Here is a 25,640-nt window from a genome sequence, read left to right as displayed (position 1 = left end):
GTCATATTTCCTGAACTGGAAATCAGAACTACATCTACTGTAATTCAGACTACACCCAAATCTGAACCCAGCAGTGATCCCCTCTCAGTCAGATGAGAAGAGGCTTCTCTTCACCTGCAGATGTGCTTGTAAAAACTCTACGTTCACCTTCTAATCAGATTACCTTCTAACGGTGCCTCCTGAAATTCCTTCCATTTCCCATAGCCAATCCCTCCCTGGTTTACTGTTTTTTACATAACAAGGCATTCCGTGCTTTCTTTTGTTTTCGGTTTTCACGCAGATGTGCTTTCGAGGCGAACTGAGACGCACCCCAGGGGAGTAAAAATAAGCAATTACAGCTGTTAAAAGCCAAAGGCATGGAGGGTTTTGATGTGGAGAGTGCTGTTAGAGATCAGAGGCTCTGACAGGATGGCTCTGAGATACGGAGAAGGCGTCTCAGAGAAAAGGCAGAGCAGCAAATGTTCACATTCCATTAAGCTAAATCAATGTTACTCTACCATTCAGAAGTTTGGAATCGTTTGATGAGTTTGATGGAAGCGTCCCAAGACGTTACAGGGAAGCCTGGGGAATCTGGGAATGTCATGTTTTAGATTTCAACATGGCAGAGGAGATGAAGATAGAGGGAAGGACAAAACACGGGGACATAGGCCTACACGATAGATAGATAGATAGATAGATAGATAGATAGATAGATAGATAGATAGATAGATAGATAGATAGATAGATAGATAGATAGTCCAGAATGACAGACAGATAGACAGACAGACAGACAGACAGACAGACAGACAGACAGACAGACAGATAGATAGATAGATAGATAGATAGATAGATAGATAGATAGATAGATAGATAGATGCAGATAGATCAAGGATGCAGAAGTGGTGACCAAAAGGCAAGTGACTATATAAACATTATGATTAGACTATTATATTTCAACACTTTCTCTGTTTTTATTAAATAAATTAGCAACAATTATGAACATGGTGAGTGATTCCAGACTTTACTGAGTGTGCGAACAGCTGCGGATGTTGAACAGGAACGAATAAATCTGACAGAATGCTGTGTTTGAGCTTCACTAAAAGGCAGCAGAAGGTAAACGTGTCGTCCTGATTCCAGCTCCCATTCACTCAGACAATTACCCTCCACACTGTCCAGGGGAAAGAAATTGAAGCTTATATTCAAAGGCAAGCTTGCAGCAATAAAAATGCAGGAGGAAAAGTAATGAATGCAGGAAAACTTGTTAGGACTGATGGGGAAGCAGGCTTTGTGCTGATGGGTTTTGTCAGCAGCTCTGAGTCACTGCGTGCATACAGACTCGGAAAGATAAAGAGAGGAAGAAAAACCCACAGCTGGCATTAGGGCGATATGGAGGGAATACTAGTATTATGATTAGATTGTTATATATATTGTTATTCTTACATTCCGATATTTGTCTCACAATATATTAAAAATGTATACAGTGTCATTGATGTGAAACAGCAAAAACTCCTAATATCTTATGTTCACCTTGTGGTTAGAGACTGCAGCCTGCTAAAGATGAGTGAGTGAGTGAGTGAGTGAGTGAGTGAGTGAGTGAGTGAGTGAGTGAGTGAGTGAGTGAGTGAAAATCAGTGTGAATAAATGAGTAAGTTAGTGAGTGAATAAATGAATGAGTGAGTGAGTGAACTGGTGGGTTAAGGAGGAAATGAGTTAGTGAATGAGTGAGTGAATGAGAGTCAGTGAGTGAATAAGTGAACAAGAGAGTGAGTGAATAAATGATATGTAAATACATTTTTAAAAGGTTACTGAAAGGGTTCTTTGCACAACGCCATAGAAGAACCGTTCTTTAGAGAACCGCAAATGACACGGAAGAGCATTTTTTAAAAAGTTGGAAGAACCTCTACACTGAAAATCTATTTAGAACTTTTAAGTTATATGGAGGTTCTTTAAACCTTTAAAAGGTTCTCCACACCCACAAATCTTTTTTTTCAAACATGTTTTTTTGGGAGAACCAAAAGGGGTTCTTCTGTGGCATCATTTAAAAAACACTTCAGGACACCTTTTTTTAAAGCTGCATAGTATATAAAAGATGTTTTTCAGAAAAGTCTATTATTATTATTATTATTATTATTATTATTATTATTATTATTATTATTATTGGTCGGCATCATTGGGATCAACCCGTATCTGGAACTGTGATTGGTCAGGATGCAGTAAAAACATATTTTGGGTGGTTTGGGAACCTTGTCAGTATTGTAAAAGTTAATATTGTGATAATGACCTATGACAAATGATATACAGGGCAGACTGTAGCCTCGACGCTGGAAAACATCATGGTTATGAAACGTGATCCAGGCTCTTCTCTGAGCAGGGGGAGGGATGGTTTGTGGTTTTCGGAGATGCCGTGGAAACACGCTAGCGAGGATTTGCGTGCTTAATGAAAGGCAGGTAAAGCGAGAGCAGTGTTTTTGACCCGGGCGCCTGGAGGGGAGAGCAATTATGAGCGTCGTTTTTCCAAACAGCTCCGTCCTGACAGATGATCTTGGGCTGATGACAGCAGACGCGTGTTTGTTTTCAGTGCTTCTCTAACCTTTTGAAATCTGAAGAATTCTAATCCTCTTAGATGGCAAAAAACACAAGAAGGAGCGCCGCTCTCGGCAGTGTGGGCGACTGGAAAAGCATCCCAAGCAGATAGAAAGACTACAGTCAGAGTCACGCAGGATCGGATAGTGCAGCTATGTGTATGTAAGTGTAATCAGACAGACAGACAGTTCACCTCAATCAAAGCAGCTTTAACTGTATTCCTGTCTAAACAATATGACAACATTGAATTATTTAATTCATTTAATTAACAGTCTTGGTTTTGTCTCAATCTCAACATCACTGACATTCAGTCTGGTCTTGGTCTCGGGGTAAGGTGGTCTCGGAAATCGAGAACTCGGAAACAGCGGTAAATACAAAATGTCATAATTAAGAAATTAACAGGTCAAACAAATCAACTGAGAACACTTAACTGCACTCGCTTAAACATCACTTGCATGCCAATAGTATCGCAAAAAGAGTTCAATTTAATCCTAATGTTAAGTCAATCAAGGTTAATTCATTCAAGTGAACACTTAAACGTTTATTAAATGCTCTGTGTATTTAAAGTACTTCAATAATAATTATAAATACAATAAACATTAACATCATCATCATTAGTAGCAGCACTTAGTCAGCATTAACTTGCTCTTATGATGCACTTAAATAAGTGTGAAGATTACAATGAATGTTCTACAAAATAGATTATAAGGATGAATGATAAACAATTTACAAAGGGCTACAAAGTAATTTCACTTTTTATTTTCATGTAAAAAACAATCTGATCTCTGTCTGCCACTTTATTAGAAACGCCCACCTTGTACTTCCACCCACTGGCCACTTTATTAGGAACACCTACCTTGTACTTCTACTCACTGGCCACTTTATTAAGAACACCTACCTTGTACTTCCACTCACTGGCCACTTTATTAGGAACACCTACCTTGTACTTCCACTCACTGGCCACTTTATCAGAAACACCCACCTTTACTTCCACTCACTGGCCACTTTATTAGCAACACCTACCTTGTACTTCCACTCACTGGCCACTTTATTAGAAAGGCCTACCTTGTACTTCCACTCACTGGCCACTTTATTAGGAACACCTAGCTTGTACTTCTACTAATTGGCCACTTTATTAGAAACACCTACCTTGTACTTCCACTCACTGGCCACTATATTAGAAATGCCCATCTTGTACTTCCACCAAATGGCCACTTAAATTGAAACACCTTGTACTTCTAATAACCAGCCATATTATAACCACCCACCTTGCATTTCACTCACTAGCCACTTCCATCCAGCCAAGAGTGGCTCTGGGGTTTCTAATAAAGTGGCCATCATGCTTACACTGACTGGCCGAAAGAGTTTTTTTTTTTTTTTTCATGCAACATGGAAAAAGTGTTGACAGCACTTTCCCACACCCTCCAGCCCCCGCTGGAGAGTTAACCAGAGGTCAAAGAGGAACTTTTCCAAAATACGCAAGCAAACAGATTCCTCCACACATAACTGTGTCCATCTTTTACATAATAATAGCTTATGTCACCAAAGTGCTGAAAGCTGTTTGACATTTTTTGGCTTAGATAGTTTTTGGCATGACTGCGTCCCTGTAGCTTCCAATTGCTGTAAAAGTCAGTCAGGAAAAGACAACAAGCTCAAACACAAGGGCGAGAAATTCACACAGTGGTCTGACACCTCTGTTTATATTTTCACATAAGCACGCTGTGCTTCTCTACCCTAATCTGATATGAGGCGTTCCAAAACAGAAAACAATTTCCTTCATGAAGGCCAGAGGGAGGAGATTCCACAACGAGCTCAGTCTAAGAGCGAGACAAACCCAGAATTTAGGTCAAAGAAGGATTTTTTCATATGTGTATATAATTACTGCGATCATCATTTTCTCCATGCAACTGCAATCGTTCTTCCCACCCAGTCCCTCTGGGTCACCATGACGATATCTCAGTGACAGACAGGGTGCGATGGGCAAAGCTGAAACATACAACGCTTCCACTGACATTTATTCCATTAAAACTCTCAAATAGCTCAGCTCCATAGTGACCTCATTTCCTTCAACTACCTCGCTCATTTTTTCAGTTTGGCCCGACCGTTGCGATATTCCTCAACTTTTTTTCTTTTTTTGGTTTCTAACATTTTACCAACGACAAAGTGACAATTTTGTAAAGATGTTTTTAGGGTGTAATAATGTCTTAATCTGAAACTGTATCATTTTTGTAATCAGGTTAGATGCAGTATGGGCTCATTCCTTGCCCAACCTAACATTCTCAGGTTATTTTAAAATGTAAAAAAGTTTGGACTTCTGTTTTTGGTTGGTTGGTGGTTGGTTAGTGTAGTGGTTAGCACCTCTGCCTTGTAGACTGGGGTTCAATCCCCACCTGGGCAAACACCCTACACTACACCACTAAGAGTCCTTGGGCAAGACTCCTAACACCACCTTGGCCTACCTATGTAAAAATGATCAAATTGTAAGTCGCTCTGGATAAGAGCGTCAGCCAAATGCTGTAAATGTAAATGTTTTTATTGTCTATGTTCTACTACTGCAAAAACAGTTCCTCTATTTTTATAACCTGGGATTACTTCTACTGTTAACGTTACAGCATGGGATCGATAAAACCTGTGGTTATTTCTATGGCTTGTTTCATAGCAATACTTGGAATTATTTGTATGGTTTGTTTAATTGCAGAGGATTAATATAACCTGGGATTATGTCAACAGTTCATTGTATGGCACAGGATTAATATAACCTGGGATTATATGAATGGTACATTAATAGTACAGGATTAATTTAAACTGAGGTTATTATTAGTGTTTTATTTTTTATTTTTGTATATATTATAGAATTAATATAACCTAGGGTTATTTCTATGGTTTATTTATTTATTTATTTTATTTTTTTTTTCATTGGATTAATATATCCTGAAGTTGTTTGTTTTACAGTACTGGATTAATATAATATAGGTTTATTTATATCATTTATTTTATAACATAGGGTTAAAATAATCTGGGGTTATTTCAATGGTTTATTTTATAGCATATGTTTCATATAATCTGGGGTTATTCCTAAAGTTTATTTTATAGCACAGGATTAATATAATCTGGGGTTATTCCTATGGTTTATTTATAGCAGAGGATTAATATAATCTGGGGTTATTCCTAAAGTTTATTTTATAGCACAGGATTAATATAATCTGGGGTTATTCCTATGGTTTGTTTTATAGCATGGAGTTAATATATTCTGACGTTAGTTCTATGGTTTATTTTATAGCACAGGATTAATATAATCTGGGGTTATTCCTATGGTTTAATTTATAGCACAGGATTAATATAATCTGGGGTTATTCCTATGGTTTATTTTATAGCACAGGATTAATATAATCTGGGGTTATTCCTATGGTTTGTTTTATAGCATGGAGTTCATATATTCTGATGTTAGTTCTATGGTTTATTTTATAGCACAGGATTAATATAATCTGGGGTTATTCCTATGGTTAATTTTATAGCACAGGATTAATATAATCTGGGGTTATTCCTATGGTTTATTTTATAGCACAGGATCAATATAATCTGGGGTTATTCCTATGGTTTATTTTATAGCACAGGATTAATATAATCTGGGGTTATTCTTATGGTTTGTTTTATAGCACAGGATTAATATAATCTGGGGTTATTCCTATGGTTCGTTTTATAGCATGGAGTTCATATATTCTGACATTAGTTCTATGGTTTATTTTATAGCACAGGATTAATATAATCTGGGGTTATTCCTATGGTTTATTTTATAGCACAGGATTAATATAATGTGGGGTTATTCCTATGGTTTATTTTATAGCACAGGATTAATATAATCTGGGGTTATTCCTATGGTTTGTTTTATAGCACAGGATTAATATAATCTGGGGTTATTCCTAAGGTTTATTTTATAGCACAGGATTAATATAATCTGGGGTTATTCCTATGGTTTGTTTTATAGCACAGGATTAATATAATCTGGGGTTATTCCTATGGTTTGTTTTATAGCACAGGATTAATATAATCTGGGGTTATTCCTAAGGTTTATTTTATAGCACAGGATTAATATAATCTGGGGTTATTCCTATGGTTTGTTTTATAGCATGGACTTAATATATTCTGACGTTAGTTCTATGGTTTATTTTATAGCACAGGATTAATATAATCTGGGGTTATTCCTGTGGTTTATTTTATAGCACAGGATTAATATAATCTGGGGTTATTCCTATGGTTAATTTTATAGCACAGGATTAATATAATCTGGGGTTATTCCAATGGTTTATTTTATAGCACAGGATCAATATAATCTGGGGTTATTCCTATGGTTTATTTTATAGCACAGGATTAATATAATCTGGGGTTATTCTTATGGTTTGTTTTATAGCACAGGATTAATATAATCTGGGGTTATTCCTATGGTTTGTTTTATAGCATGGAGTTCATATATTCTGACATTAGTTCTATGGTTTATTTTATAGCACAGGATTAATATAATCTGGGGTTATTCCTATGGTTTATTTTATAGCACAGGATCAATATAATCTGGGGTTATTCCTATGGTTTATTTTATAGCACAGGATTAATATAATCTGGGGTTATTCTTATGGTTTGTTTTATAGCACAGGATTAATATAATCTGGGGTTATTCCTATGGTTTGTTTTATAGCATGGAGTTCATATATTCTGACATTAGTTCTATGGTTTATTTTATAGCACAGGATTAATATAATCTGGGGTTATTCCTATGGTTTATTTTATAGCACAGGATTAATATAATCTGGGGTTATTCCTATGGTTTATTTTATAGCACAGGATTAATATAATCTGGGGTTATTCCTATGGTTTGTTTTATAGCACAGGATTAATATAATCTGGGGTTATTCCTAAGGTTTATTTTATAGCACAGGATTAATATAATCTGGGGTTATTCCTATGGTTTGTTTTATAGCATGGAGTTAATATATTCTGACGTTAGTTCTATCGTTTATTTTATAGCACAGGATTAATATAATCTGGGGTTATTCCTATGGTTTATTTTATAGCACAGGATTAATATAATCTGGGGTTATTCCTATGGTTTATTTTATAGCACAGGATTAATATAATCTGGGGTTATTCCTATGGTTTATTTTATAGCACAGGATTAATATAATCTGGGGTTATTCCTATGGTTTGTTTTATAGCATGGAGTTAATATATTCTAATGTTAGTTCTATGGTTTATTTTATAACATGGGATTAATATAATCTGAGGTTATTTCTTTGGCCACCATATACTATAGTATATCCTAAATGGCTGAGCCACGGCTCACTGCACGTGGTTTACGTGAGTTTCATCAGTGTAATAACAATGAGGAAAATGAGCAAATCTGTCTGCTTTATTTCTCTGGGATTCATAATCATTAAACTCGTTAATACATGGTATTTGTGCAAGGACTTGTCAATGATATGAACAATAAGATCTCATTATTCATATCAGAATTATTGTACTCATGTCAGATACTTGATTTTCTCTTCACAAATGGTGGCAGGCTGTGAGTGCGTTACAGCCAAAGGGAACTGATTACTATTGCAAATAAATCAACAAGATAAAAGTCATATTTAAAAAAAAACTTGGAATAGTATGAAAACATCTATACATCTAAAGAGAACATCTCTGGCTGGAGTCTAGAGGAGCCCTCACCAAGATCTCTGGCACAACATGATTGTCTGTCAAATAAAAGACTCAAATAAAAATAAATCAAATAAAAGACTGTTACTTTGTCATTTTTTAAGGAACTGTCAAAAATGCTTCAGAATAAAAGCCCAGCATACAAATCTCTCAGTTGCCCCATCTGGCTTTTAAAAGGTGTAGGTTTAAGTAAGTTTATGTTTCATTCAATGAGCAGGCTTTAGTATGTAAAACGAGTGGCAGAATGCAGAATTACCCATTTAAGTCATTTGAAAATTGTTATACTTTACGTTAAAGGGTGCATTTCATTGAAAAATGTCTTTTTTCTCACTCTTTCTTAAAGAGTTTAAGGTGGTATGTAAATGTTTCAAAACACATTGTCTGATCTCTGGCACATTTGTATCAGCTAAGCTGCAAAAACAGCTTTTAACGCACTGTCTTTGTAACAACACATTAACATATATCAGTTTACAGAAGTGTAGCCCCACCCATTGCTGCTGATATTATGAGATGTAGTTCAGGCCAGCCAATCAGAGCAGAGATCATTTACATATAGGTACAAAAGTTTGCACACCCTGAACACAGGATGCTTTGTTGATTTTTCAAGTGAAAATAAGTTAGGACAACCTCTACAGAGCACATTTTAATGCACGGTTACTGTTTATGTGCTGAATTTATGATGGAAAAAAAAATGAAACATAAAATGTGGCCTGTGAAAAAGTACATGGCACATTATATGTTATTCATACGTTAAGTTTGTAGAGAATGTGTTAACTTATTTTCAGTTAGAAAATCGACAACCAGGAGTCTTCAAACTTTTGCATCTGACTGTACATCATGTCTTAAAGAGGCAGTAACAAAAACAGCCTGCTTAGTTCTAAGGAGTAAAGGGAGGTTGGAAAATGGTCATGTAAGTATGAGTTATGACTGTAGTGGGTGCATAATATCATAAAAATGTCAGAATCTGAGTCCAGGGTGAAAAAGAAAATGCAAGAAAAATGCAGAATATGGTGCTTTGAACTCCTCTTCAGCTAAGAAATTTATTGAAGCGATATTTCTCTTCACAACAGCTCCAACTGAACCCAAGTGAAAAGGCTATAAATGCCAGAGACTGACCTTCTACTTTGACCTGGTTGCTGGTGCACGTGAGACAGGGTAGAACGGTGAATTCTTCAGCCTGGAGCATTGAATAATCAGTGCTGGCCACCACCAGCCTGTCGCCTGGCCACCAGCCTTGAGCTTCATCCGCTAGTTCCAAGATACTACAGTTGGAGTGGGTGTCTACGGAGATTGAAGCCTGTGGACGGACTACACAACACAAACACACACATGCATTTTTGTTATTCATTTATATTTTATACTTATGCCATGCTGTTCTGCATGCTTGTCTTGTAAATGGCCAAAAGTATGTGGACACATACATAATTCCAAATTATTTAGTTAAAGTGTTTCAGCCACACTTGGCTTACAGGTGTATAAAATCATGCAGATAGCCATGTAATCTGAAACAAATAATGGCGGTAGAATGGGTCTCACTGAAGAGCTCAGTGACTTTAAACATCTGATGAACAAACCAGTTTTCCGAATGCCAGAGGAATGCCGCCTTTTAGAATGCATGGTACCAACAGTAAAGTTTGGTGGAGGAGGGATAATAGGCTGGGGCTGTTTTTCAAGCCCCTTAGTTCCAGTGAATGGTGATGTTAATGCTACAGTACACGAAGACATGTCAGACAATTATGTGCTTCCAGCTTTGGGTCAGCAGTTTGGGGAAGACCCTTTCCTGTTCCAGCATGATTGAGCCCTTAGGCATAAAGACATGATGTGATGAGTTTGGTGTGGAGGAACTCAAGTGAGTTCAACTCCACTGAACACCTTTGGAACGAACTGGAACGTTGATTGTGAATCAGGCCCTCTCGTCCAACATCAGTGTCTAAACTCACAAATGCTCTTTTGACTGAACGGGCACCCATTTCCATAGACCCACTCCAAAATCTTGGGGAAAGCTTCCCAGAGATGTGGAGGCATTTATATGTGCAAAGAGAACTCCATATTAATGTCCTTGGTTTTGTCTATCTATCCATCCATCCATCCATCCATCCATCCATAAATCCATCCATCCATCTATTATCTATGTTTTAGGTGAAGATTAAAAAGACAAACAAGCCTATTTGCTCGTTTTTATCAAGAGTGCTAGTAGTTCATTCTAAAGAGCAATAAATATGATAGATGTCTCACCACTGAGTGTGGATATTGAATTAGATGGGAGCAAGTAAGTTTGTCTACACTTAATATTGCCTAAAACTGTAAAGTGGCAAAACCTCCAAATCTTCCCACAATTACTTAGAATTGGCAATAAAATTAGGTTTTAGATAGATAGATAGATAGATAGATAGATAGATAGATAGATAGATAGATAGATAGATAGATAGATAGATAGATAGATAGATAGAACTTTGTTGATCCCGGAGGGAAATTGCACTGTTTCAGTAGCAAAACATATAATTACACATAAGCTCACATAAACTATGCAGAAAAATGCAAAATTGAAATAAATCTAGACATAAGTTAAAGAAATAAAATAAAGTATAAAAGTATATCTGTTTACATATTCACATGGCATATGAGACACAATATATTTCCATAATATATTAAAGAATTCTTGGTATAACACACAACAAGTCCTTGCTCAGGCACTTTCAATCAGGCTGGCTTGTGAGCACAGCCCGCAATTAGGTCATCAGGTTCGAGCGCAGATAATAAAACTACATATAACTGATGATACACACGTCAGTTATGTGTACTCTCGCTGACATTTGAAAACCACAGTGGGAAATGAATGAGAGGGCGGGAGGGCAAAGAGTGTTGTTCTGCTGAGAAAATCATAGACCTTAATCACCAAGATTGAATTTGTCAAGCGAAAGTGAGGCGCGATGCTGGAGCTGAATGAGACTGGAGTGGAATTATATGGTATTATATCACAAGCTGAAGCGGTGGCAGAATGATCTATAATACACAGCTGGTTCAGGTCCAGTTTTCTCCGGGGCTAAGACAAGTGAGCTGAGGAAATCTCCTTTCTATAATTACTGCCCTTCCCTTCTCTTTCTCTCTCCAGAGGCAACCATCATTTTCGCTTTTGTTCGACTGACCTCTTCTTTAGAAATTGCAGAAATCTACACCCTGCAGTCTCCTCCTTTCTCCAAACGTACCACACGCTATCGTTCATGCTCTGTGTGGTCAATTATCACATTTGGTCATTGAGAAAGCACACGGCCGACCCTGCAGAGCCATTCAGAACCTGAAGACCATTTGTCGAATTGTTGGAAGTACAAGTTTCAGACCTAAAGATGCCCATGAACATCAGCTCATAATTACAAGTGGTTTTGAAACACTTTCTAAATGACTGACTTTAATGACTTTTACTCTGTCATGCTGGATGAAAAAAAATAAGCTATAGACTTGAACTTAAATCTGTGACTGGTTGTATTATTACATTTGTATAATGGAATAATGGCATTAGAAGAGCCCCGATCCTAGACAGGCTCAGAACGTTCATATCTGAGCCGATTTCAGCTCAGTTTAAAGTTTAAAGCACTGTTAGCATTTCTTGTCATTCAATTCATTTTGAACGATCCTAATTTAATTTCTAATTGAAATTTTAATTTAATTATTTTCTTTTTTTTAATCTATTGTTTTATTCATCTTTTTATTCTCGATTACTTTACTTTTTTAAACAACTTCGTATTTTCTGACTATATTTTCTCAATTGTAAAGCATTTTGAATGACATCAGTGTGTGAAAAGTGCTATACAAATAAACTTGCCTTGCCTATGTTTACACAATTTTCTCCCCAATTTAGTCATGTCCAACTCCAATACCCACTAGCTGGGTCCCCCGAAGTCACACAATGCTATGAAGTTGTAAGAGTGAAGGCCAGGATGTGTTCCTCCAAGACATGTGATGCTCTAATGCATGTTTTCAAAACACCAACTCACACTGATTGATGAGGGAAATGGAGGATCGTCCACAATTATGATCTCCTCTGGCCACTGTTACATTCTGACGTCTTGTTTTTCTCCAGCTCTTGGTTTTTCTGTGTGTTTCAGGTTGGTGCTAATTGGATAATTGGCCTCTCCACCTTTCCATGGCGATTGGTCGTTTCTGAAGGCACCAGTTAAAAAACAATCCCATCTTGTTTTGTTGCCTTTTTGTTTGATTCTGGCTGCCTCTAAAGCAGTGGTCACCAACTCCTCCTCAAAATGATCTACCTTTCTGCAGACTTAAGCTCCAACCTTGATCCAACCCATCTGATCCATCTTCTTCAGAAGAGTTAATTAGCTGAATGAAGTGTGTTAGGCTTTTCTTGAAAGTAGAACCTGCTGGAAGGTAGATCTCCAGAAGTAGGGTTGGTGACCACAGGATGTAATAAAAACCCATGGGCCCAGATAACAGCCGTGAGAGCTGGGAGCAAGGTGGGGCCTGAGCTCTGAGCCCAGATGAAGCCCCACAAAAAACAATGTTAAGAGGATGAAATCGCCGAGGGGGTGGGAGCCAGCACACAAGTCCCGAGCCCCACCTCCTGGGTAATCCCTGTTACTATATCTCGGCCATGGTCAAATGTGAGGTAAAATAAAGTGGCCTCACGGTGGGATCAGAGGCATGCCCAGAAGGCAGAGCTCAGATGCCAAAATAGTTTGCTTCGTGAAACATCCACAAGTTCCTGTTATCCTTTCTGATTGTGAAGTATTAGAACATATATTTTAAGGACAATGGCAATACTTTTTGTTGGAGTCATCGACTGGGCCATTTGCTTATGCCTGAAAACACCGACAGCATCACGTATTATCCACTAGAAAACGTGGAAATCTACATCCTGCTATCCTCTCCTTTTCTCTAAAGCTCCCACGCAGTATAATTCACACAGAGTGTGACCAATTACATGCATTTATTCATCAAAAAAGCACACGTCAACTCCCGCAGAGCAATTTAGCACCTAAAGACCATTTTTTGATCTCTGTCAGCATGTTCTGTTTTAATGGAATGAGTCTTTATACTGAATTTGAACTAAGTTACAGATCCAAGATCAATTTTCGTCGTGCACACCAGATAACCCTCAGCAGGAGATAAAGAGCTGAAGCTGGTCCCAGATCAGCACTCTTACTGTGGGAAAAAGTTATGCATGCACTTATGACCTGTGGCATTTTGACGTAATTGCACCCATGCTGATAGTTCCGGCTTTTCAATACGATAATATTCATTGGCACATTCAAAGTAAGTAACATTACTTAAAGGCCAAGACCACCAGTCACTCTTTCTCCAGCAGTAGCCTTTATGTTGGTCTTTCATGTGGCTACATTGTCCATTAAAAAGCATAAATCTACACCCTACTTTCGCCAAAAGCAGCCTAGTATATCGTTTGCATGTTGTGATCAATTGGTCATTGTGGTTGGGTGTATTCAATCCCGCAGAGCATTTGATGTGGTCGCCAGGCTGGCTGTGAAACTTGCTATTCATTAGCATTCAAAATAAGATTGCTACAACTTTCAGCGATGCCACAAAAGTGCTGTGATGTCCAAAGTGCTGTGATGTCAAATGAAGCTGACCTTGGGTCGGCGCCCTTGCCCTGAATGCTTTTCGCAAGGTTAGAAATCAACAGCATCATCAGCAGCATCTAACACTTTCATTATGTGTTATGATGTGCTGTCAGGGAGACGATTTCAGTTTGGGTCGAAATGTCAGGGAGTTTGAGGAAGCTTTAGCACATACACATACACCCACGTAGCGTTCAGGGCGAAAGCGAAGAAATGGACTGCGTAGTGTATTTTAGGGATTTCCAAAAAGCTTTCACATTCATTTTTAACCAAGTCTATATCGACAAAGAACACACGGCTAAGTGCTCGCGCAGTTGGAGAACAGTTAACATCCGTCAGAAGTGACCTTGGACTCCTTCCCATTCATCTAAATCAGCTGGGGATGGTGAAAGTGCTCGTAGTTCTACAGAGCTTTCATAACCTCAGACTAGTTTCATTGGCGTGAAAATGTACTGTCAGCTTGACAGCCCACAACCACTTTGAAACCAAGATTCCAGTGGTGAGTTTGAGCTTTAATCAGCATCAAAACATGGCAAACAATACATCGCCAGCTTTTCAATTCCCTCCCTAACTCTCACAGCAAGACAATGGCTCAGTAGCTTCACAAGGAATGGAGGGTGGAGGAAAGCATGCCATGTCAGCGTATACCTGCTTCGCTACTGTTTCACCTGATCTTTAGCTCATCCTCAGGTGCTACACTCTGCTGTGGAGGTCAAGGACTTGTGCTGCCTTCGTGTGCTATTGGACTCAAAAATCTGAATTGTACAATGTTCCTTTTACTGATTACTCAATCAGCCAGGACAACGTTGATGTCTGAGGTTTCAAGGCTAATGCACCTAACAAGCAATGGATGTAAGGTTTGCAAGATGTTTGGCCAAATTAGCCACTTGAAGGTCATTCCAAGTCATAATTTACAGCTGTAGAAGCAATTTACTGAGTAGTTGACCTGCTGCTGACCTTTAGCCTTTCATCATGGTGAAAAAAAGGACAGTTTCAGTGGCTGATGCCAGATAATTATTCTTTACTTTTCCAAAAATGTACTTTTAGTAGTCATTAATTAGGCCACAGGCCGCTCACATCTGTTTGTAATATATACATTTTTATAATGTCAGTGAGCCACCAAAATAGACCAGGATAGTGAAATGACTGCAGTATACACTGTTAGAAATAAAGGTTCTGTTCAGGTACATTTTTCACTCATCAAGTAGTACAAACAATATACACTCACTGGCCACTTTATTAGGTACAATTAGGTTCAATTGCTTGTTAACACAAATAGCTAATCAGCCAATCACACGGCCGCAACTCACTGCATTTAGGCATGTAGAGGTGGTCAAGACAACTTGCTGAAGTGCAGACCGAGCATCAGAACGGGGAAGAAAGGGGATTTAAGGGACTTTGAATGTGGCGTGGTTGTTGGTGCCAGACGGGCTGGTCTGAGTATTTCAGAAACTGCTGATCTCCTGGGATTTTCACGCTCAACCATCTCTAGGGTTCACAGAGAACGGTCCGAAAAAGAGGAAATATCCAGTGAGCGGTCAGTTGTGTGGACGAAAATGCCTTGTTGATGTGAGAGGTCAGAGGAGAATGGGCAGACTGGTTCCAGATGATAGAAAGGCAGCAGGAACTCAAATAACCAACCAACATCTCTGAGGAACGTTTCCAACACCTTGTTGAAAGTCTGCCACGAAGAATTAAGGCAGTTCTGAAGGCAAAAGGGGGTCCAACCTTTTAGTAGCAATAACTAATAACCTAATAAAGTGGCTGGTGAGTGTAAATGTTCCTTCAAAGGCACAACAGTAGTTTTAAGGTCCAGTTGTGAACCTTAAATAAGTTTTTCCCAGTTGAAAAGTGCAAATTTGTACCTTTCCATGACCAAATGTTTTAAAACAGAAGAGTAAAATAAAAGATGAGACAGGGAGTGTGGAGTCAATACAACTTAGAAAATATAATTCAGTGGATTATGGTACAGTTATGTTCCCTGACTAAAGGTACTGAGACGTACCCTTGAGGGAACCACCCCAGTGGCAAGAGGGGCACAGTGACAGTTTAGTGCCTTTATGTTTGAGAGTGCACATGTTTATGTTTTTTAAGGCGCTAGGAGATAACAGCCAGGGTGCCAACCTTGTCAAAAGTGTTATATCTAAAAAGACAGCAACAGCATAACTTGCTACAGACCTGTCAGGTTGGAGACGCTTCAAATCTTTCTTTTATGAAAAACCATCTAGTGTGAAGGACAGAACTGAAGCACTACATGTATAAACTCAGTATTTAAAGGAAAGAGCCCAAACAACTTGAAATGACTTGGTCTGTAGTTTGTGTATCAAGTATGTTAATCCAGCTTAATGTTTAGTAAGTTTTAAAAGAATATGACCTGTAACGTACTAGATCTTTAAAGATACATGGAACCTAAATACGTTTTTCTTTCTAATGAGGTTAATCCTGTGCAGATAAACAGTAAACATGTACTAAGTTTACTTTAGTTTGAATAATGTTCCAATGACCAATAAATGACCAGTATATTTTACTATATTCCTCTTGAAACTGGGCACTCCTAATCTTGGCTAATGCTTCCGTAAACATTCCCCTAACCAATCACAGGACTGTATCTCTTGCCCCGCCCACACAGTTTTAGAGTCAGAGAAACTTGCTAAAGCTAACCCTAACCTAAGGCTAGTAAGCTGGACCACCAGCTCCAACACCAACATTATTTGTTTGTACGTTCCTTCATTCATGCATTTCGTCGTCCATCCATTTGTTTGGCCATCCATCCAGCTCAATAGCCACGCCCACACAGTCCTCAGATAGGGCTGACCAGCGGTTTTTAAGCTGCTGTTAAAAGAATGTGGTTTTTTTTTAATTTTATTTTAACAGTTTACTCTGTGACCCCTGCAACATTAAGGGTACAACATCTTTAGCTAAATTAGCTATTGTGCTACCTACGATACCTGCTTTACAAACAACTGACCAGCCCACCTTTCCAGTTGTTTTGCCCATTTCTTTAACACAGCATTTGGCAACATTTTACATTAAGGGTACATGACCTGCCAGTAATTAAGGCATTGCTCTGGTTCTGTGTATAGGGTAGAAGTCATAAAATGATAATAAAATATGCTTTTTTTATTCCCGTGAATTTCGTCAATGTCATGTTTGTACTTATCATGTACTGTTAGTACATGTTTGTACTTATCATGTACTCTTAGTACATGTTTGTACTTGTCATGTACTGTTAGTACATGTTTCTACTTATCATGTACTGTTAGTACATGTTTGTACTTGTCATGTACTGTTAGTACATGTTTGTACTTGTCATGTACTCTTAGTACACATTTGTACTCATCATGTACTGTTAGTACATGTTTGTACTTGTCATGTACTGTTAGTACACGTTTGTACTTATTAAGATTAAGTGACCCTTATTAGTCCCACAACGGGGAAATTTCACCTCCGCATTTAACCCATCTGTGAAGTGAAACACCACATACACTCTAGTGAGCACACACACACTAGGGGGCAGTGAGCACACTTGCCCAGAGCGGTGGGCAGCCCAATCCGCAGCGCCCGGGGAGCAGTTGGGGGTTAGGTGTCTTGCTCAAGGACACCTCAGTCATGTGCTGTTGGCTCTGGGGATCGAACCGGCGACCTTCCGGTCACAAGGCTGGATCCCTAACCTCCAGCCCACGACTGCCCCCAAATGTACTGTTTGTACATGTGTGTACTTGTCATGTACTGTTTGTACATGTGTGTACTTATCATGTACTTTTAGTACACATTTGTACTTATCATGTACTGTTTGTACACGTTTGTACTCATCATGTACTTTTAGTACACATATGTACTTATCATGTACTGTTTGTACTTATCCTCTACTGTTTGTCCATGTTTGTACTTATCTTTCATCACTCTTCCTGAGAGGGCAAAAGAATGACTGTCAGTTTGGTATGTAATGATTACCCCCTGCTATTTTGTTAGCTTTTAATCAGTAATGAAGTATACCATTATGAAATTTCAGAAGAATCAGTATTAAATGAGTAATAAAGTGTGACTGTTTCATCACGTTACTTTAGGGGGCATAAACATTATGCATTCATCATGAAGAATCAGTAGTGATTACATTCTTTATAGTGAACTGAGAATTGACACGGTATAATGTTGTGCTTTTCTCACTCTGACACGCCTCAACCAGCACAACAGGAGGTGTAAATTAGCTGTTGAGTTCTATCAGGTGTACTAGTTGTGGGAGAGGACAAAAATGTGCATATGATTAAGGATTCTTATGAAAGGCACTGCACTTTCCCTGTCAATAATGAACCCATTTCTGAGTTCAGTGGTAACTGTAGGATAAACCATTCCCTCATGAGGCTCTGTGTATCAGTATAGGAGTTAGAACATCATATTATTAACATGAAAGATGAATAAAAACTATGGCAACTAAACAAAAACACTAAACGTAAGACCTGACAGATAGAAACAGGCAAACACAAGGGCTGCTAACACAGCATGATGAAGCAGAAGGACAAGATGATGAGAGGATAGAGCTACAAAAAAAAACACACAGTTGACTTTGATGGGCATAATATTCTAGAGCACCGTGCCTGAGGGGGATCTTGTGACAATATTAATTAAAACATGAATTCCTCATAAATTCAGGCACTGAATAAAGCCTTTGTTACCTTCATCTCCATTCGTTTGCACATGCGTTAGTAATTTAGTCTTGTGGTTGTCAATATATACGACTTATTCATCTGTTCCTGAGTAATGACTCACTACTTTCTGACTAGGTATTCGTTAGTAAATGCCTTAATTACTGGCAGATCATGTACCCTTACGGTAAAGTATTATCCAGCTTTTACTGAATGTAGCACTTCATTTATGTTCGTCAGGCTGAAGGTGGGTGGCAGCATGCTAGTATATTAATGCGTATTTGTGTCATATCACATGTTACTAACGCGGGATCTAAGGTGTTTTTTCTATCTGCTTTCAGAAATCACTGCTAGCGCTGTGGTAAACAAGAACATTTCCAACCCAGTATGTTTTCCAGCTTTATGATATCCTCCTTGTCTCTGTCTATAAAGTACTTGAACACACCTTTTGTAATTATGACTTTGCAAGCACTAAAATGTGACCATCCAACCAGCACATGAAGGCAGCATTGTTTAAAACTCAATGAGTCATACCAGATTCATTCTCAACCTGAGGTAATTTGTTCAAGTCTCCATTCCAGGTTCCCTTATCTCTATCTCTGCGGTACCGGGCACTGTATCAACACGCTGATGTGAGCCGGTCACCCGGGTAGCCCTGAACTTCTGACTGGCCGCACGTGCCAGGAACTCCTGAACCCCTGTGTTCTTGTTGTGCTGGATATGAGAGGCTGCATGCCATACAGCAACATGACCAGACCAGCCTCAACACGCAAAGAACACTAGAGTGCTACCAGCTTTCCAAATATTAGAGCGATGTAGTCGATCAGCCGAGACATGTTTTGTGTCTGAAGTTTGATTCTCTGGAGCTACAATGCTACACTGCTGAAAAGAGCAGCACAGACCATCATGACTTCTATGCTGGTGTAAGATGGTTTATCCTGGTCTGGTGCTGGTTTATCTGGTCATACCAGCATGCAAAACACAACATATGCTAGTTTTGCTCATGACCAGGATACTAACTTACATTTCTGATAACCAGCATTCCAGTATCCAAAACATCAATATCAATATGTGCTGGTTTTCCTGGTGACTGGATATGCTGGTCTATGCTAGTAGGGTAATCTACCAAATATCTACCAAATAATGGAAGCTTACACCGATCAGGCATAATATCATTCCTTGTTTTTATGCTCATTGTCCATTTTATCAGCTCCACTTACTATATAGCTGCACTCTGTAGCTATGCAGTTAAAGACTGTGGTCTGTAGATTGTAGTAATCTGTTTCTCTGCATGCTTTGTCAGCGCCCTTTTACCCAGCAGCACTGCTGTGTCTGATCCACTCATACCAGCACTAACAGACCACCACCACATCATTGCTGAGAATGATCCACCACCCAAAGAGTACCTGCTCTGTGAGGGTCCATGAAGGTCCTGACCACTAAAGAACAGGGTGAAAGGGGGCTAACAAAGTATGTAGAGATACAGATGGCCTTACAGTCTGTAACTGTAGAACTACAACGTGCACCTATATAGCTGATAAAATGGACAATGAGTGTAGAAACAATGAGGTGGTCATAATGTAATGCCTAACTGGTGTATACAGGACCATTTAGCATTGTGTTAATGGTATGCCTAAATCAAATAGACACACTTGCCTCAAAATGCATTGTTAAATCTCTACACTGCTGGCAAAACCTGCATATGTTAAGTTTTGGATGCTGGTATTCTGGTCAACAAGCGTAACCATGCTAGGGTGACTAAGCTAAACCAGAACCATGCCAGCACTAGACCAGCATAAACCAGTGTAGACCAGCTTAGACTAGCATGAAATGGTCAGTGCAGGTATTTAGCAGGGTAATAAACTTGCCTATGTGGTTTCTGACACTGTACGACAAGGGGTTAGTTTTAACTATGTTGACCCAGAGACATCACTATAGTGAGGCTGACAACTACCAACTTGTCAACTAACCCGATTCACTACAGAAAAGCATTTATTTTTTTATTTTTATATTATTAGCATCACCAGAGGAGAAATAAAAGTCCTTTTAGACACCACATATGATTGCTGACCTCACATTTAGCTGCCTAGTCACTATAAAAACTGACAGAATACAGCAGGTAAGGGCTAATTAACTAAAGTCCTGCCTTCAACAGCACTATGTGTAGCTGTCTAAGAGCCTAAAGGTGAACGACGGCGATTTTCTCATTGTTTTTCCACAGTATTGAACTTTCATTAAGTTTGGTGTGGTTTCATGCAGAACTGGTTGAAAACAGTGATTCTAGGCTACGTGATCGATTTCAACACATGCAATCTAAATGTTGTCATGGTCATAGCGGCTGCCCAAAACTGATGACTATGAGCAGAGAGTCATTTTATTTATTTAAAACAGAAACACTGAAATGATGATAATGATGCAAGACCTCTGTTTTGTGTTCATATTATATTACGAGAGTATAAAAACACCATTTCTTGGCTCTGGAGTTCTTTTTCTTTCAAGTACTAAGAAATCTGCCCCCCCATAGCTCTGTCCCTCTGTCAAACAATATTAGAGATCACATAAGCAAGTGCAGTTTGAAGCAATGCAGTTTGAAGCTACAAGCTTCCATTATTTAGCCACATTAGCCTCATAGCTTCAGTGCAAAACAAAATCAAACTTGGCTGACTGGCTACATTTGAGGTAAGGGAAAAACTGTGAATTAGATCTTTCGCCAAATTATCCCTTTAATGCTGCAAACATGCGTGCACACACATACGAACATTTCACAACACATGCACGCTGCCCTGGGACACAGCCCTCTCAGTGAAGGGTACAATGCATTCCTCACATACCGAGTTTGCCACAGAGAAAGCGGACACGGTAGTTGTGGCAGATTCCTTGCGGCTGGTCCTTGTTGAGGCACACAAAGCCATAGTTTTTGTCAAACTTGGAGAACACTTCGCCCGTCATGTTGGCAGGGATGCCGTCCAGGGTTTCAGCCTGAGGTCAGAGGAAATGAATACTTGGTGTAAATACTGAGGCTCCAGAAAAACAGGATGGTCATGTTTGTTGTGAGACATTTGGCATGGCATGATATATTCACAAAATTGTGAAATGCTATATACCTATAAGGCTTTATAATAATTTTGTTTAATAAATCATTAACTGACCATTATTAGCTGAATTTTTTTTGCCAATCAGAATTGTTAATATGTGTATTCATGTTCACAAATGCTGCATATGGTGTTTTTCTATTCATTTACAACAAAAATCTTCACTAAAAAACAAGTGAAGTGAAAAATGAGTTTTATGTATACAAATCATCAGCAAATTACTGAAATGCATAACTTTCTAATAATGTCATAAGCTTGATTTGCTAAGTAGCCATCACACTTTCCATGAAGGGGAGCATCGAGAGGCATTTACGAGCTACAGCATCTTACAAAAGTGAGTGCACCCTATACATTTCTACAAATATTTGGCTATATATTTTCACGGGACAACACTATAGAAAAGAAACTTAAAGCAGATATAACTTAAAGTAGTCAGTGTACAGCTTGTATAGCAGTTTAGAGTTATAGATGTCCTCTGAAAAGAACTCAACACACAGCCATTAATGTCTAAATAGCTGGCAACACAAGTGGGTCCACCTCACAGTGAACGTGTCCAAATTGTGCTCAAAGTTTCAATATTTTATGTGACCACCGTTAATATCTAGCACTGCCTGAACCCTCTTGGGCATGGAATTCACCAGAGCTGCACAGGTTGCTACTTGAATCCTCTTCCACTATTCCGTGATGACATCAAGGAGCTGGTGGATGTTAGACACCACCTTCCGCTTGAGGATGTCCCACAGGTGCTCAATTGGGTTTAGGTCTGGAGACATACTTGGCCAGTCGATCACCTTTACCTTCAGCTTCCTTAGCAAGGTGTGAGTTTGGAGGTGTGTTTGGGGTCATTATCATGTTGGAAAACTGCCATGTGGTGCAGTTTCCGAAGGGAGGGGATCATGTTTCCCTCACTGAACCGCAGCTCCCCAGTGCCGGCAGCACTCATGCAGCTCTAGACCATGATGCTACCACCACCATGCTTAACTGTAGGCAAGAGACAGTTGTCTTGGTACACTTCACCAGGGCTCTGCCACACATGCTGGACACCATCTAAGCCAAAGAAGTTTATCTTGGTCTCGTCAGACCACAGGACATGGTTCCAGTAATCCAAGTTCTTGGACTGCCTGTTTCCAGGCTTTCTTGTGCATCAGCTTAAGAAGAGGCTTCCTTCTGAGATGACGGCCATGCAGACCAAGTTGATGCACTGTGTGCCATATGGTCTGAGCACTGACAGGCTGACCTCCCACTTCTTCAACCTCTGCAGCAATGCTGGCAGCACTCATGCATTTATTTTTTAAAACCAAGCTCTGGATATGACGCTGAACATGTGGACTCAACTTCTTTGGACGACCTTGGCGAGGCCTGTTCAGAGTGAAACTTCTCCTGGAAAATGGCTATATGACCTTGGCTACCATGCTATAGCTCAGTTTTAGAGAGTTAGAAATCTTCTTATAGCCTAGGCGTCTTTGTGGAGAGCAACAATTCTATTTCTCACATCCTCAGAGAGTTCTTTCCAATGTGGTGCCATGTTGACTATTCAGTGGCCAGCATGAGCGAATTATACACAAAACACCAACTTTCACAGCCCTACTGCCCATTCACACCTGGGAGGGACACAATTGGGCACAGTTTGGACCGCTTTACTGTGAGGTGGACTCACTTGTGTTGCCAGCTATTTAGACATTAATGGCTGTGTGTTGAGCTCTTTTCAGAGGACAGTAAATCTATACTGCTATAAAAGCTGTACACTGACTACTTTAAGTTATATCCAAGGTTCATTTCTATAGTTCTCTGAGTCTCCTGACATAGAATGGAAGCTGCAGTAAAAGTGAAGATGTGCCACACTAACTAATGAACTATCTGTTAACATATTGCTGTTGTTGGAACAAATCCTTGTATCTCCAAAATGACAACTTTACAATAGAAGGGAAAAAAACACATTACTTTTAATGTAAGTTAAATGTAATGTCAAAAACTGAAAAACAGAGAAAAAAATTCAGATTTTCTTCTGACATCAGCGATATGTAGCTGGTGAGGTTTCTATGAGGGTTTGGGCGCATTTCCAGATGTATCTACCTCAATGTCCAAGGGGTTGCTGCACAGTCGCTCAGGAAACGCCTTATGGAGGTCCGAAAGCTTCTCCCAGTCTCCTGAGCCTCTCTCGTCATCACGGTCAAACCACTCGGTCCACTCAGCCTCTGCAAACCACACACAAGCGCACATACAGGCTAAAGCCAGGCTCCAGATGCCACTGCCCCTCCAGACTAGCCAACAATGTGTGTGCAGATATTAGTCTCATTTACATTTGAAATCTCTCTGCTTTACCACTCTGCCTGTCTAATAGCTTTTATGTGGAGATAATTAAAAGGCTCCCTGAGCGCATTACAACCTGCACTCAGTCTGCGCACCTACAGGGAATTCTGCATTCAAACCTGCACAATAAAACTGCATCAACAGAAGCAGCTGCTCAATCAAAACACAATCTCCTCTCTGATCGGAGGTCAGCACAGGGAGAGGGACACTTGATTACGATGACAGGGTTTGGCAAATATAGCGGGGAGAAAAAAGGATGATTTAGTGGCTTAAAGTGTTTGTCTTCAAGTGTTTTATGGAGGGAAGTAGTGTTTGTGTATTGTTGTTGCCAGGGAATTGGCACATGGTTACTATGGTATTCTGGGTGGTTGCTTGGTTGTTGCTATGGTGTTGCAAGTGGTTGCTAGAGTGTTGCTTTGTGGTTGATATGGTATTCCAGGTGGTAGCTAGGGTGTTGCTCAGCAGTTGGTATGATATTTCAGGTAGTTGGCATGGTATTGCTGTTTGGTTGCTAAGTGGTTGTTAGGGTGTCGCTAAGTGGTGGTTAAGGTGTCCAAGGTGCTTGCTAGTGTGTTACTGGGTGGTTGCTAGGATGTTTCAAGTAGTTGCTAGGTTGTTGCTTGGTGGTTGTTAAGGTTTCCCACACCCCCTATGTTTCTTTTAAAGATGAATGCTTCCCTTTTAGAATGTTGAGCATTCAGCCATTGTGCAAGCACTGATTGCAGCCATTTATATAATCAGTTGTATTTACATTTAAATACAATCGGTATCAATGGGTTGAAATCTACTCAAAAATGTATGCACAACAATATCTTTTCATTAAATTCAAATATTCATTATATATCATTCATAATATATTCATAACATATAGTTCATAATTCATAAATCTCTACTTAGAAGTGCACTTTTGATGCATGGAAATATTTTTAGTGAAGCACATTTCACCTGGCCTGCTTCTACCAGCATGCTCGTTACATTCAGTCTTAAAACTGTCTCAGTTGTGCTTTTTCTTTTTTCGCTGCCTTTAATTACTACGATGTCTGTTAATTATTCTGCCACATCTAAGATGAAAAAGAAAACTGCTGTATATACCAGTAATTATCACAGCGACTGGCAGCATCAAACGATTCTAGAGGGTAAAGTGGGCCACAGGGTTGGACGATGGATGTGCTGGGGTGGTAAGGTGCAGGAGAGGAGAAGAATATGGAGGACAGTGTAGATAATTGAGGGGTAGAGTGTGTGCTAAAGGAGAATGGAGAGGTTTCTTTTTACCCTGGGCCCACTGGCTGACAGTGGTGATGGTGAAATGTTCTCCATAGCCAGAGTGGAAGGCCCGGACACTTCTGGCCTCAGACGATGCTTTAGTTCCTGCATTACACATGCACAAATACAGAGGAAGACAATTTTTAAAATTAAGGCCTACATTGCATTGTTGTATGTTTTGGTTGACATACATTAAGAGGGCGATTGGGCAGCAATAGATGGGTAACAATCTGTGATTGTGTACCAATATAGTGGAACCATAAGGAAAGTGGCCAGTGAGTAGAAGTACAAGGTAGGTGTTTCTAATAAAGTGGCCAGTGAGTGGAAGTACAAGGTAGGTGTTTCTAATAAAGTGGCCAGTGAGTGGAAGTACAAGGTGGGTGTTTCTCATAAAGTGGCCAGTGAGTAGAAGTACAAGGTAGGTGTTTCTAATAAAGTGGCCAGTTAATGGAAATACAAGGTAGGTGTTTCTAATAAAGTGGCCAGTG

General features: G+C 39.3%; 1 protein-coding gene across 4 annotated transcripts in view; it reads right to left on the bottom strand.

The window, feature by feature from the left end:
• LOC108428522 (cell migration inducing hyaluronidase 1) overlaps positions 1-25,640 on the bottom strand; it is a 187,955-nt gene that overhangs the window by 54,551 nt on the left and 107,764 nt on the right. For all 4 annotated transcript variants that reach the window (XM_017699577.2, XM_017699576.2, XM_037545477.1 and 1 more), the window contains exons 8-11: positions 25,162-25,257; positions 23,653-23,774; positions 21,319-21,466; positions 9,373-9,564 (exon numbers count right to left, since the gene is read on the bottom strand). In XM_017699577.2, coding sequence (XP_017555066.1) covers positions 9,373-9,564; positions 21,319-21,466; positions 23,653-23,774; positions 25,162-25,257 — 558 coding nt within the window. The remainder of the gene's footprint in view (positions 1-9,372; positions 9,565-21,318; positions 21,467-23,652; positions 23,775-25,161; positions 25,258-25,640) is intronic.

This window comes from Pygocentrus nattereri, chromosome 15 (genome assembly GCF_015220715.1).
Source record: "Pygocentrus nattereri isolate fPygNat1 chromosome 15, fPygNat1.pri, whole genome shotgun sequence".
NCBI lineage: Eukaryota > Metazoa > Chordata > Actinopteri > Characiformes > Serrasalmidae > Pygocentrus > Pygocentrus nattereri.
This window is presented reverse-complemented; position numbering and strand designations above follow the sequence as displayed.